Source organism: Oncorhynchus clarkii, chromosome 23 (assembly GCF_045791955.1).
Source record: "Oncorhynchus clarkii lewisi isolate Uvic-CL-2024 chromosome 23, UVic_Ocla_1.0, whole genome shotgun sequence".
NCBI lineage: Eukaryota > Metazoa > Chordata > Actinopteri > Salmoniformes > Salmonidae > Oncorhynchus > Oncorhynchus clarkii.
The window spans coordinates 39,704,887-39,720,481 of NC_092169.1; the positions used below are offsets into that span (position 1 = coordinate 39,704,887).

The 15,595-nt window shown below is 48.3% G+C and overlaps 1 protein-coding gene across 1 annotated transcript in view; it reads right to left on the reverse strand.

Annotated features, from left to right (window-relative positions):
* LOC139381289 (cilia- and flagella-associated protein 337-like) overlaps positions 1-15,595 on the reverse strand; it is a 36,990-nt gene that overhangs the window by 12,709 nt on the left and 8,686 nt on the right. Inside the window, exons 7-14 of the mRNA XM_071124747.1 lie at positions 15,342-15,479; positions 12,272-12,460; positions 11,329-11,520; positions 6,144-6,443; positions 3,168-3,332; positions 2,807-2,956; positions 428-612; positions 179-318 (exon numbers count right to left, since the gene is read on the reverse strand). Coding sequence (XP_070980848.1) covers positions 179-318; positions 428-612; positions 2,807-2,956; positions 3,168-3,332; positions 6,144-6,443; positions 11,329-11,520; positions 12,272-12,460; positions 15,342-15,479 — 1,459 coding nt within the window. The remainder of the gene's footprint in view (positions 1-178; positions 319-427; positions 613-2,806; positions 2,957-3,167; positions 3,333-6,143; positions 6,444-11,328; positions 11,521-12,271; positions 12,461-15,341; positions 15,480-15,595) is intronic.

Genomic DNA, 15,595 nt, shown 5'->3' on the forward strand with positions numbered 1-15,595 from the left:
CCGTGAGTGTGTGTGCCCTGGTTACCGTGAGTGTGTGTGCCCTGGTTTCCGTGGGTGTGTGTGCCCTGGATACCGTGGGTGTGTGTGTCCTGGTTACCATGGGTGTGTGTGTCCTGGTTACCATGGGTGTGTGTGTCGTGTGTCCTGGTTACCATGAGTGTGTGTGTGTCCTGGTTACCATGAGTGTGTGTGTGTCCAGTGATGCTCCACCAGTAGATCCCTCCAGCCTGTGAGGAGAGGAGGATAGGTGTGTTCCTCCAGTGTTTGTCCCCACCCCTCCGCTGCAGGAACAGCAACGCGTCCACAGGCGGTGTTGTCCTACACACATGCATCACATACACACTCAGTAAACATATGTTGAATACTGTATTTCAATTTGCAATAAAGCATTGATGTTGCATAAAGCATTGATAAAGCATTGACTCACAGTGAGTGAGTGGCCCTCCGCAGGCGAACCAGGGGTCTCTGTGTGTCCAAAGTCCAGACGATGACCTCTCCATCATGGCTGCCCGTAGCAATGACCCCCAGGGCAGGGCAGTGGTCAACCACCAGGATGTCAGCTCTGTGTTGCTGACCTGACTTCCACGACATGTCTGCCCTCACAAACACATCCTTCACCACCACAAACAGGCCATATTGGAACCAGATAATCACCAGAATAATATTCTCATTTGCATCTTGGTGCCAACATTGCGTTCATTCAAATGTGAAAACAAACCAAGTTTTCCACTGTATGGCTTTATATCTACCCATCTGAGCACCCACATGCAAAATTCTAGTTCCAAATTGTAGTGACTGATACTGTATGTATAAATAAGTCCCAGAGGTCATACTCTGCATCACACAATGACATCATTTACATACACCCCCTCTTAGCCAAGTTGTTTTATAAGTGTTCTTTAAAAACCCCACCGCTTTCTGCTGACGTCTAACAATAAGAAACCTCAGAGCAGATCTATATATTTACAGTTGAAGTTGGAAGTTTACATACACCTTAGCCAGATACATTTAAACTCAGTTTTCCACAATTCCTGACATTTAATCCTAGTATAAACATTCCCTGTCATAGGTCAGGTTGCATCACCACTTTATTTTAAGAATGTGAAATGTCAGGATAATAGTAGAGATAATGATTAATTTCAGCTTTAATTCATTTCATCACATTCCCAGTGGGAAAGAAGTTTACATACACTCAATTAGTATTTGGTAGCATTGCCTTTACATTTTTTAACTTGGGTCAAACATTTCAGGTAGCCTTCCACAATAAGTTGGGTGAATTTTGGCCCATTCCTCCTGGCAGAGCTGGTGTAACTGAGTCAGGTTTGTAGGCCTCCTTGCTCACACATGCTTTTTCAGTTCTGCCCACATATTTCCTATAGGTTTGAGGTCAGGGCTTTGTGATGGCCACTCCAGTACCTTGACTTTGTTGTCCTTAAGCCATTTTGCCACAACTTTGGAAGTATGCTTGGAGTCATTGTCCAATTAGAAGACCCATTTGTGACCAAGCTTTAACTTCCTGACTGATGTCTTGAGATGTTGCTTTACTATATTCACATCATTTTCCTACCTCATGATGCCATCTATTTTGTGAAGTGCACCAGTCCCTCTTGCAGCAAAGCACCCGCACAACATGATGCTGCCACCCCCATGCTTCACGGTTGGGATGGTGTTCTTCGGCTTGCAAGCCTCCCCCTTTTCCTCCAAACATGATGATGGTCATTATGGCCAAACAGTTGTATTTTTGTTTCATCAGACCAGAGGACATTTCTCCAAAAAGTACGATCTTTGTCCACATGTGCAGTTGCAAACCGTAGTCTGCCATTTTATGGCGGTTTTGGAGCAGTGGCTTCTTCCTTGCTGAGCAGCCTTTCAGGTTATGCCGATATAGGACTCGTTTTACTGTGGATATACTGTAGATAATTTTGTACCTGTTTCCTCCAGCATCTTCACAAGGTCCTCTGCTGTTGTTTTGGGATTGATTTGCACTTTTCACACCAAAGTACGTTCATCTCTAGGAGACCGAACACGTCTCCTTCCTGAGCGGTATGACGGCTGCGTGGTCCCATGGTGTTTATACTTGCATACTATTGTTTGTACAGATGAACGTGGTACCTACAGGCGTTTTGAAATTGCTCCCAAGGATGAAACAGACTTGTGGAGGTCTACAATCGTTTTCTGAGGTCTTGGCTGATTTATTTTGATTTTCCCATGATGTCAAGCAAAGAGGCACTGAGTTTGAAGGTAGGCCTTGAAATACATCCACAGGTACACCTCCAATTGACTCAAATGATGTCAACTAGCCTATCAGAAGCTTCTAAAGCCATGACATCATTTTCTGGAATTTTCCAAGCTGTTTAAAGGCACAGTCAACGTAGTGCATGTAAACTTCTGACCCACTGGAATTGTGATGCAGTGAATTATAAGTGAAATAATATGTCTGTACACAATTGTTGGTAAAATGACTTGTGTCATGCACGAAGTAGATATCCTAACCGACTTGCCAAAACAATATTTTATTAACAAGACATTTGTGGAGTGGTTGAAAAACGAGTTTTAATGACCTAAGTGTATGCAAACTTCCGACTTCAACTGCAAATAGATATCATTCCTGAAAGTTCTCTTGTAAGGAAGGCTGGTTAGCTATGAGTGTAACCACATGGATCAGACACGATAGTGACAGATAACATTGGGGTTGAGGTGTGGTGGACTCTTCACCTGAGAGTGCAATGTACATGTTTATCCTGGCTGGCGCACAATAATTTTTTATTGAAAAGGAAAGTGTGTGTTTGGCTAGGTGTTTTCTCACCTTAGCTCCTTTGATGTCATACTGAGCGACCTGCTGGCTCCACCCCACGGCCAGCAACTGGTTGTCATGGAGACAGATGACCCCTGTGACATCTGAGAGGGTGACAGGCTCTAGCTTGTGTAGGTTAAGGCCATTCAGTAGGTTCCACACCTTTTAACAGACAGAAACAGCACATCATAGTAAACCACATCTGTGTCCATCTAAAGCTGTTCTAACTGAACCGTAGTGAAGGAGGAGGAGACTTGGAGAAGTCTCCTGCTTTTCCCCTTTTCTTCAGTTATCAGACATCAGTAACATGATTGGATAGATGAAAGCACAGGCTCCACTGCATAGGCTGCACTAGCTTTTACCACAGGGGTACCTTGATGGTTCCGTTGCGTGCGCCAGTGATGAGTCGTCTGTGGGAGGAGTCTAGCGCCATGCAGGTAATCTCCTCCTCTCCATGAGCGCTGGTGATCTTCAGATGCAACCTCCCTGTTTCTACGTCCCACACTGATACAGACGAGTCATCACATCCGGCGATGACCTACACACACATAGAAACACCCACGACACACACACACACACACACACACACACACACACACACACACACACAGATGTAAACATTTACAGACATATTTACGTTAACACACACATGCAATATGCACACCCTTATGGCTGTGACAGTGTACAACAGGGGTGTCAAAGTCAAATGGACGGAGGGCCAAATAAAAAAATCAGCTACAAGACGAGGGCCGGACTGTTCGAATGTTCATTGAAAAATTTTTAAATGACGCATATAGTCTAGTGAACCTAATTGAACCTACTGAAAACCTAACAAATATATTACAATATGATCAGATAAATAAAGCAATATTTTCTTATGGCTCTGTCAGTAATCTTTAATTTTCAACAGACACAAAAGACAAATTTCCTTTATATAAATATCCCCATAACATGAACATTAAATGAAAGAAACCGGTATTCAAGGCACCATCAGTAGACTATATTTTCTATTTTAGCAAAAGTGGGCTAAATTTACTTCAAAGAAAAAACAATAATAGCAATTTTCTATCATCCACTCAACTGAAATATTTTTAAAATATAATTGGATTGAAATACAAAAAAATAAAGTGCAAAAATCTATTAATCAAAAACAACACTTTGTTAAAGGAGAAGTAACATGCAGTGAAAACAAATATTAAATTTTAACTTTTAAACTTGAACTGAGTAAAAACTCTAAATATGTGATTGCACAGTAATGTTCACTTGTTTGATACTTGGTGGTGTCCCATCTTTTCCACAAGTTCATCAATGTTCGGGGTAAGGCTCTGAGCTGAAGAAATCCTCAGAATTGAGTGGAGGTGTTCAGCAGTAAGTCGACTTCTGTGTGATGTTTTGTTCAGGTTCATCAAAGAAAACAGTTGTTCACACAGGTATGTGCTGCCAAACATAGACAACGTTTGAGCAGCCTGGATGCGCAGCTGGGGCATTGTGCCGGGGAGGAAACGGGCGAACTCCGCAGCACCCACTGCCGCATATTTTGCCCTCAGTGCATCATTGCATTGGAGGTCAATCAACTCCATTTGGAGGTTTGGTGGTGAGCTTTCCACGTCAACAGCAAATGGGTTACCGAGCAGTTCCAACCTGCTTTTTTGTGCTTCAAAGTCAGCAAATCGGCGTCGAAAGTCAGCGGCAAGCATACCTATTTTATCAGCCAACTGTGTGCTCGGGAACGCACTGGTAGAGAGCTTCTCTTTCATGGTCTGGCAGCTGGGAAAGTGGCTCAAATTTTCTTTCCGCATCTGCGTCTCCCACAGAGTCAGTTTGGTTTTAAATGCCTTCACTGTACTGTACATATCAGAGATGACACGATCCCGACCCTGCAGCTGCAAGTTTATTGCATTCAGATGACTCGTAATGTCACACAGAAAAGCCATTTCACACAGAAACATTTCGTCTCGGAGTTGTGTTGTGTCTTTCCCTTTGCTGTCCAAGAACAGACAAATCTCCTCACGAAGCTCGAAACATCTTTGAAGCACCTTTCCCTGGCTTAGCCATCGCACCTCTGTGTGATAAGGCAAATCACCATGCTCCGTTTCTAACTCCGTCAGAAATGCCTTGAACTGGCGGTGATTCAAACCTTTGGCTCTGATAAAGTTAACTGTGCGCGTGATGATGCTCATTACATGCTCCATTTTCAAGGCTTTACCGCACAACGCTTCCTGGTGTATGATACAATGATAAGCTGTCAGCTCACCTGTCGCGTTTTCCTCTTGCATCTTTTCCCGTATCTTCGCCACCAGTCCGCTCCTGTGTCCACACATCGCAGGTGCTCCGTCGGTTGTCAAACCCACGAGTTTTTCCCAAGGCAGCTCCATCTCATTTACACATCTTGACACCTCTTCATACAAATCATGCCCCGTAGTTGTGCCATGCATAGGACGTAAAGCCAAAAACTCCTCTGTCACGCTTAGGTTGGAGTCCACTCCGCGGATGAAAATTGACAACTGGGCAATGTCAGAAATGTCGGTGCTCTCATCCACAGCCAAGGAATATGCAATAAAATCTTTTCCCTTTTTCACAAGCTGCTCTTTTAGATTGATGGACAACTGGTCTACTCTCTCGGCAATGGTGTTTCTGCTCAGACTCACATTTAAAAAGAGTTGCCTTTTTTCTGGGCAAACTTCGTCACAAACTTTAATCATGCAGTTTTTGATGAAATCCCCCTCCGTAAATGGCCGGGCTGATTTAGCGATCTCTTCTGCCAAAATAAAACTGGCCTTGACAGCAGCCTGGCCTTGTGATTTGGCTTTTTTGAACAGAGCCTGTCGAGATTTGAGGCCTCGTTTTAATTCCTCTGCCTTTTGTAGCCTTTGTTCCATGTCCATATTCTTGTTTTTGTCCGCGTGTTTCGTTTCATAATGTCGTCTCAGATTATACTCTTTCAGTACCGCCACACTTTCTCCACACAGAAGACACACAGGTTTTCCAGCTACCTTCGTGAACATATACTCCGACTCCCACCTTGTTTGAAACCCCCGGTTCTCAGTATCCACCTTCCGTTTTGCCATTTTTGATGGGTATCTGAAAGTTAATTTTACTGTGATGCTGACGACTGCTGTGCCAATAAATATTGAAATGAAGCAGCCTACTGCTCGGTGCGTCACCTTTGCATTGTGGGAAATGTAGTATTGGTGCGTGTAAAAGATCTGCGGGCTGCCGGCTTGCTGCGGGCCGGTTCTAATAATAAATCAAGATCATCCCAGGGGCCGTAAAAAACCTTCTTGCGGGCCGGATGTGGCCCGCGGGCCTTGACTCTGACATATGTGAGTGTACAAGATTCCATACCTACCTGTTTCAGTGTGGGGTTGTAGATAGCACAGGAGAGGGGTGCACCATGGCATTGTCTTCCCCCTCCTCTTCCCCCTTCTCCCTGCTCCTCCCCCCTCCCCCCTTTCTCCAGCCTCAGCCTGGCCAGGTAGTCTCGACAGGACACCAGAATATGGGGCGGAGTCTGCGACAGGAAGGGCGGGGCCACCAACAGGAAAGGGAAGTTGCCGTGCTCTGGGGCGCGCCCTGGCTGCAGACAGGGGAACTGCAGGTGGACGGTCCTCAGACAGCGATTGGAGGAGATGTCCCACACCCTCAGCTCCTGCACAGAGACAACAAGGTTGGTAAACAAACTCCTTCTGAAAGCTCCTGCACAGAGACAACCAGGTGGGTAAACAAACCCCTTCTGAAAGCTCCTGCACAGAGACAACCAGGTGGGTAAACAAACCCCTTCTGAAAGCTCAATGCACAGAGACAACCAGGTGGGTAAACAAACCCCTTCTGAAAGCTCCTGCACAGAGACAACCAGGTGGGTAAACAAACCCCTTCTGAAAGAAATTAAAAAGTGGAAAACAAAAACCACCTGGACCACAGCCAGGACAGACTACCTTGTGGTGTAGTACTGGTGGGCTGGACCACAGCCAGGACAGAATACCTTGTGGTGTAGTACTGGTGGGCTGGACCACAGCCAGACAGACTACCTTGTGGTGTAGTACTGGTGGGCTGGACCACAGCCAGGACAGAATACCTTGTGGTGTAGTACTGGTGGGCTGGACCACAGCCAGGACAGAATACCTTGTGGTGTAGTACTGGTGGGCTGGACCACAGCCAGGACAGAATACATTGTGGTGTAGTACTGGTGGGCTGGACCACAGCCAGGACAGAATACCTTGTGGTGTAGTACTGGTGGGCTGGACCACAGCCAGGACAGAATACCTTGTGGTGTAGTACTGGTGGGCTGGACCACAGCCAGGACAGACTACCTTGTGGTGTAGTACTGGTGGGCTGGACCACAGCCAGGACAGAATACATTGTGGTGTAGTACGGGTGGGCTGGACCACAGCCAGGACAGAATACCTTGTGGTGTAGTACTGGTGGGCTGGACCACAGCCAGGACAGACTACCTTGTGGTGTAGTACTGGTGGGCTGGACCACAGCCAGGACAGACTACCTTGTGGTGTAGTACTGGTGGGCTGGACCACAGCCAGGACAGAATACCTTGTGGTGTAGTACTGGTGGGCTGGACCACAGCCAGGACAGAATACCTTGTGGTGTAGTACTGTTGGGCTGGACCACAGCCAGGACAGAATACCTTGTGGTGTAGTACTGGTGGGCTGGACCACAGCCAGACAGACTACCTTGTGGTGTAGTACTGGTGGGCTGGACCACAGCCAGGACAGAATACCTTGTGGTGTAGTACTGGTGGGCTGGACCACAGCCAGGACAGAATACCTTGTGGTGTAGTACTGGTGGGCTGGACCACAGCCAGGACAGAATACATTGTGGTGTAGTACTGGTGGGCTGGACCACAGCCAGGACAGAATACCTTGTGGTGTAGTACTGGTGGGCTGGACCACAGCCAGGACAGAATACCTTGTGGTGTAGTACTGGTGGGCTGGACCACAGCCAGGACAGAATACCTTGTGGTGTAGTACTGGTGGGCTGGACCACAGCCAGGACAGAATACATTGTGGTGTAGTACGGGTGGGCTGGACCACAGCCAGGACAGAATACCTTGTGGTGTAGTACTGGTGGGCTGGACCACAGCCAGGACAGACTACCTTGTGGTGTAGTACTGGTGGGCTGGACCACAGCCAGGACAGACTACCTTGTGGTGTAGTACTGGTGGGCTGGACCACAGCCAGGACAGAATACCTTGTGGTGTAGTACTGGTGGGCTGGACCACAGCCAGGACAGAATACCTTGTGGTGTAGTACTGGTGGGCTGGACCACAGCCAGGACAGAATACCTTGTGGTGTAGTACTGGTGGGCTGGACCACAGCCAGGACAGAATACCTTGTGGTGTAGTACTGGTGGGCTGGACCACAGCCAGGACAGAATACATTGTGGTGTAGTACTGGTGGGCTGGACCACAGCCAGGACAGAATACCTTGTGGTGTAGTACTGGTGGGCTGGACCACAGCCAGGACAGAATACCTTGTGGTGTAGTACTGGTGGGCTGGACCACAGCCAGGACAGACTACCTTGTGGTGTAGTACTGGTGGGCTGGACCACAGCCAGGACAGAATACATTGTGGTGTAGTACTGGTGGGCTGGACCACAGCCAGGACAGAATACCTTGTGGTGTAGTACTGGTGGGCTGGACCACAGCCAGGACAGAATACCTTGTGGTGTAGTACTGGTGGGCTGGACCACAGCCAGGACAGAATACATTGTGGTGTAGTACTGGTGGGCTGGACCACAGCCAGGACAGAATACTTTGTGGTGTAGTACTGGTGGGCTGGACCACAGCCAGGACAGAATACCTTGTGGTGTAGTACTGGTGGGCTGGACCACAGCCAGGACAGAATACATTGTGGTGTAGTACTGGTGGGCTGGACCACAGCCAGGACAGACTACCTTGTGGTGTAGTACTGGTGGGCTGGACCACAGCCAGGACAGACTACCTTGTGGTGTAGTACTGGTGGGCTGGACCACAGCCAGGACAGACTACCTTGTAGTGTAGTACTGGTGGGCTGGACCACAGCCAGGACAGAATACCTTGTGGTGTAGTACTGGTGGGCTGGACCACAGCCAGGACAGACTACCTTGTGGTGTAGTACTGGTGGGCTGGACCACAGCCAGGACAGAATACATTGTGGTGTAGTACTGGTGGGCTGGACCACAGCCAGGACAGAATACATTGTGGTGTAGTCTGGTGGGCTGGACCACAGCCAGGACAGAATACCTTGTGGTGTAGTACTGGTGGGCTGGACCACAGCCAGGACAGAATACCTTGTGGTGTAGTACTGGTGGGCTGGACCACAGCCAGGACAGAATACCTTGTGGTGTAGTACTGGTGGGCTGGACCACAGCCAGGACAGAATACCTTGTGGTGTAGTACTGGTGGGCTGGACCACAGCCAGGACAGAATACCTTGTGGTGTAGTACTGGTGGGCTGGACCACAGCCAGGACAGAATACATTGTGGTGTAGTACTGGTGGGCTGGACCACAGCCAGGACAGAATACCTTGTGGTGTAGTACTGGTGGGCTGGACCACAGCCAGGACAGAATACCTTGTGGTGTAGTACTGGTGGGCTGGACCACAGCCAGGACAGAATACCTTGTGGTGTAGTACTGGTGGGCTGGACCACAGCCAGGACAGAATACCTTGTGGTGTAGTACTGGTGGGCTGGACCACAGCCAGGACAGAATACCTTGTGGTGTAGTACTGGTGGGCTGGACCACAGCCAGGACAGACTACCTTGTGGTGTACACTGGTGGGCTGGACCACAGCCAGGACAGACTACCTTGGTGTAGTACTGGTGGGCTGGACCACAGCCAGGACAGAATACCTTGTGGTGTAGTACTGGTGGGCTGGACCACAGCCAGGACAGAATACCTTGTGGTGTAGTACTGGTGGGCTGGACCACAGCCAGGACAGAATACCTTGTGGTGTAGTACTGGTGGGCTGGACCACAGCCAGGACAGAATACCTTGTGGTGTAGTACTGGTGGGCTGGACCACAGCCAGGACAGAATACCTTGTGGTGTAGTACTGGTGGGCTGGACCACAGCCAGGACAGAATACCTTGTGGTGTAGTACTGGTGGGCTGGACCACAGCCAGGACAGAATACCTTGTGGTGTAGTACTGGTGGGCTGGACCACAGCCAGGACAGAATACTTGTGGTGTAGTACTGGTGGGCTGGACCACAGCCAGGACAATACATTGTGGTGTAGTACTGGTGGGCTGGACCACAGCCAGGACAGAATACCTTGTGGTGTAGTACTGGTGGGCTGGACCACAGCCAGGACAGAATACCTTGTGGTGTAGTACTGGTGGGCTGGACCACAGCCAGGACAGAATACATTGTGGTGTAGTACTGGTGGGCTGGACCACAGCCAGGACAGAATACCTTGTGGTGTAGTACTGGTGGGCTGGGGACCACAGCCAGGACAGAATACCTTGTGGTGTAGTACTGGTGGGCTGGACCACAGCCAGGACAGAATACCTTGTGGTGTAGTACTGGTGGGCTGGACCACAGCCAGGACAGAATACCTTGTGGTGTAGTACTGGTGGGCTGGACCACAGCCAGGACAGAATACCTTGTGGTGTAGTACTGGTGGGCTGGACCACAGCCAGGACAGAATACCTTGTGGTGTAGTACTGGTGGGCTGGACCACAGCCAGGACAGAATACCTTGTGGTGTAGTACTGGTGGGCTGGACCACAGCCAGGACAGAATACCTTGTGGTGTAGTACTGGTGGGCTGGACCACAGCCAGGACAGAATACATTGTGGTGTAGTACTGGTGGGCTGGACCACAGCCAGGACAGAATACCTTGTGGTGTAGTACTGGTGGGCTGGACCACAGCCAGGACAGAATACCTTGTGGTGTAGTACTGGTGGGCTGGACCACAGCCAGGACAGAATACATTGTGGTGTAGTACTGGTGGGCTGGACCACAGCCAGGACAGAATACTTTGTGGTGTAGTACTGGTGGGCTGGACCACAGCCAGGACAGAATACCTTGTGGTGTAGTACTGGTGGGCTGGACCACAGCCAGGACAGAATACATTGTGGTGTAGTACTGGTGGGCTGGACCACAGCCAGGACAGACTACCTTGTGGTGTAGTACTGGTGGGCTGGACCACAGCCAGGACAGACTACCTTGTGGTGTAGTACTGGTGGGCTGGACCACAGCCAGGACAGACTACCTTGTAGTGTAGTACTGGTGGGCTGGACCACAGCCAGGACAGAATACCTTGTGGTGTAGTACTGGTGGGCTGGACCACAGCCAGGACAGAATACCTTGTGGTGTAGTACTGGTGGGCTGGACCACAGCCAGGACAGAATACCTTGTGGTGTAGTACTGGTGGGCTGGACCACAGCCAGGACAGAATACCTTGTGGTGTAGTACTGGTACTTCAGTCTAGAGATAGGTTAGCCTCTCTCTACCTGTCTTAGGTGAGGGCTTACAGCTTACCCGTGAAGCTACGGCCAGTGTTGTGTCTCTAGCCAAGCTATCTGGTGGTTATTGACTTACAGCATCTTTGGAGTAGCTGAGGACCTGTCCCAGTGGTTGGTAGATGACCACGTCCAGTACTGTGGTGCCGTGACCGTGTAGGACCGCGACTGGCCGAGCGGTCATGAAGCAGTTCCACAGTTTGACCGCAGGGTCCAGACCACCCGTCACCAATAGGTTGAGAGACCTGCTGAAATCAAAGCACGTCACACCCTGCGGAGGAGGGAGAAAGGAGAGAAGAGAGAGAGAGAGAGAGAGAGAGAGAGAGAGAGAGAGAGTGAGAGAGAGAGAGAACAGAGGAATACAGACAGACAGACAAACAGACAGACAGACAGACAGACAGACAGACAGACATAGAGAAAGGGAAGTTAGGATTTGTGGGTCACTAAAATAAAAGGTAACGTGACTAAATATTCTAAAAATACTGCCTTTCCTATTAGTTTATAATGGGGAACAGTTGAGGACAGCTTAATTGGTCAACTGACCAAAGCTAGACAGTTATATAGGAGCACTGCTCAGAAGCCATAACAACCAATACAAAACACCTCACCCACTTTAATCACTTCCCCAGCAGGGCCAGTCACATTACAAGGTTTTGTTCACCAGCAATTATATCCTTTGGGTGTGTGTGTGTGTTTATTTTGGTTATAGGGTGGGACTTGGCAACAGTAAGCAAGATAAAACACAGTTATGACTCAAAATAATTCAGGGGGTTTGTGGTATATGGCCAATTTACCAAGGCTAAGGGCTGTATCCAGGTACTCCGCTTTGCATCGTACTGAAGAACAGTCCTTAGTCGTGGTATATTGGCCATACTGTATACCACACCCTCTGAGGGCCTTATTGCTTAAATAACAGCTACCCTTTTTGTAGAATCGCATATAAATGGTGGCTTCATTGTGTTCTCCATAGTAAGAACACATGAAAGACTCATAATAGGGTAGATACTGTGTTATATTATTACCTTATTGATTCTCCAAACATAGGGTTTTCTCCTGAGTGACACATGCATGATGACTACTGAGGAGGCGTCGCTTCCTGATGATGTCATGATGAGGTCAGTGTGGGGCTCGAAAATTATCCTGTTGATTGGTTCCTGGTGGACTGTGGGGATATGTTGGTAGGAGACTAGGCGGCTGTGGTCACCAATATCCTGTTAGGAGACATGTTCTCACCATAATTGGGGATCCTGAGTGGCTCAGCGGTCTAAGGCACTGCATCTCAGTACAAGAGGTATTGCTACAGTATCTGGTTCGAATCCAGGCTGCATCACATTTGGCCATGATTCCAATAGGGCAGCATACATTTGACCCAGCATCATCCGGGTTTGGCCAGGATAGGCCGTCATTGTAAATAAGAATTTGTTCTTAACTGACTTGCCTAGTTAAATAAATGTGAAATAAAATACCAGTTAACCAACCCTGGTCCAGCAGAAATCTGAAGAACACTTTTGGTCCCAAGGAACACATGCTTACCACAGTGCCAAGACAAATAACTACCCTAGAAGTGCCCGTAACACACGTAGCAAGGTTACAGAATAGTTACTGTACTTTACTGTCCATTGGTTGGAACATCATTTTGTATTTTGCCTTTCCCAACATCCCCCAGACACACATTAAGAGGCACAGGTCAGTGCAACGCCCCTGGATGGAGAGCAATGGGGGGATAATTATATCCTCCTGATTCCTGCTTACAAGCTAAAATTAAAGCAAGGAGCACCAGTGACTCGGTCTATAAAGAAGTGGTCAGATGAAGCAGATGCTAAGCTACAGGACTGTTTTGCTAGCACAGACTGGAATATGTTCCGGGTTTCTTCTGATGGCATTGAGGAGTACACCACATCAATAACTGGTCTCATCAATAAGTGCATTGATGACGTCATCCCCACAGTGACTGTACGTACATACCCCAACCAGAAGCCATGGATTACAGGCAACATCCTCACTGAGCTAAAGGGTAGAGCTGCCGCTTTCAAGGAGCGGGACTCTAACCCGGAAGCTTATAAGAAATGCACTTCGACGAACCATCAAACAGGCAAAGCATCAATACAGGACTAAGATTGAATCGTCCTACACTGGCTCCGACGCTCGTCGGATGTGGCAGGGCTTGCAAACTATTACAGACTACAAAGGGAAGCACAGTCGTGAGCTGCCCAGTGACACGAGCCTACCGACCGAGCTAAATTACTTCTATGCTCGCTTCGAGGAAAGCATCACTAAGGCATGCATGAGAGCATCAGCTGTTCTGGATGACTGCGTGATCGCGCTCTTCGTAGCTGATGTGAGTAAGACCTTTAAACTGCTCAACATTCACAAAGCAGCAGGGCCAGACGGATTACCAGGACGTGTACTCCGAGCATGCGCTGACCAACTAGCAAGTGTCTTCACTGACATTTTCAACATGTCCCTGACTGAGTCTGTAACACCAAACATGTTTCAAGCATACCACCATCGTCCCTGTGCCCAAGAACACTAAGGTAACTTGCTTAAATGACTACAGACTCGTAGCTCTCACATTCGTAGCCATGACGTGCTTTGAAAGGCTGGTCATGGCTCACATCAACACGATTATCCCAGAAACCCTAGACCCACTCCAATTTGCATACCGCCCAAACAGATCCACAGATGCTGCAATCTCTATTGCACTCCACACTGCCCTTTCAAACCTGGACAAAAGGAACACCTACAGTATGGTAGAATGCTATTCACTGACTACAGCTCAGTGTTCAACACCATAGTGCCCTCAAAGCTCATCACTAAACTAAGGACCCTGGGACTAAACACCTCCCTCTGCAACTGGATCCTGGACTTCCTGACGGGCCGCCCCAGGTGGTGAGGGTAGGTAACAACGCATCTGCCACGCTGATCCTCAACACAGGGGTCCCTCAGGGGTCCGAGCTCAGTACCCACCTGTACTCCCTGTTCACTCATGACTGCATGGCCAGGCACGACTCCAACACCATCATTAAGTTTGCCAATGACACAACAGTGGTATGCCTGATCACCGACAACGATGAGACAGCCAGAGAGGAGGTCAGAGATCTGGCCGTGTGGTGCCAGGACAACAACCTTCACCAACAAACTATCATGGTCCAAACACACCAGGACAGTTGTGAAGAGGGCACGACAAAGCCTATTGCCCCTCAGGAGTCTGAAAAGATTTGGCATGGGTCCTCAGATCCTCAAAAAGTTATACAGCTGCACCATTGAAAGTATACTGAATGGTTGCATCCCTGCCTGTTATGGAAACTGCTTGGCCAACGACCGCAAGGCACAACAGAGGGTAGTGCGTATGGCCCAGTACATCACTGGGGCTAAGCTTCCTGCCATCCAGGACCTCTATACCAGGCGGTGTCAAAGGAATGGCCTACAAATTGTCAAAGACTCCAGCCACCCTATTCATAGACAGTTCTGTTTGCTGTCGCACGGCAAGCGGTATCGGAGTGCCAAGTCTAGGTCCAAAAGGCTTCTTGAACACCCGCACCAGAACAGTTTATCAAATGGCTACCCAGACTATTTGCATTGCCCCACCTCTTTTACGCTGCTGCTACTCTCTGTTTATTATCTATGCATAGTCACTCTAACTCTACCTACATATACATATTACCTCGTCTAACCTGTGCCTCCGCACATTGACTCTGTACTGTTAACCTCTGTATATAGCCTCACTACTGTTATTTGACTGCTGCTCTTTAATTATTTGTTATTTTAAACGTAACACCTATTTTTCTTAAAACGGCATTGTTGGTTAAGGGCCTGTAAGTAAGCATTTCAATGTAAGCTTTACACCTGTTGTATTCGGCACATATGACAAATACAATTTGATTTGATATTTGATTAAGAGACTTGCTCAAGAACACAACGACAGGACATGGAACGTGGGTTGCCAGTTTAGCCACCCAGCCTGGGGCTTGAACACCCAAACTTCAGGCTGCTGGTCTGTCTCTCTAACCTCTAGGCTATTGGCATTATATTTGTGTGCCAGTTTTTTGTTTCAGTCCAGCACAGAGTGAATGAAGAGTTAATAAGGCCTACCTGCATGTAAATCCTCTGAGGGACATTGTCCTCAGTGAAGGGGCTCTCAAACAGTCCATTTTGGAGTTGGAGGAACCACAACAGATGGATCCCTCCTTTTTCATCTCCCCACAGCAGCAACGAGCGTCCCCCTGGAGACTGGGAGGGATTACAACAGATCTCAGGGGAAGACAATGTGAATATAACTACCAGAACTATAAAAACATCTATCATGGTTCATGAAAAGACAAGTAATTGAATGTTTAGAATGGGTC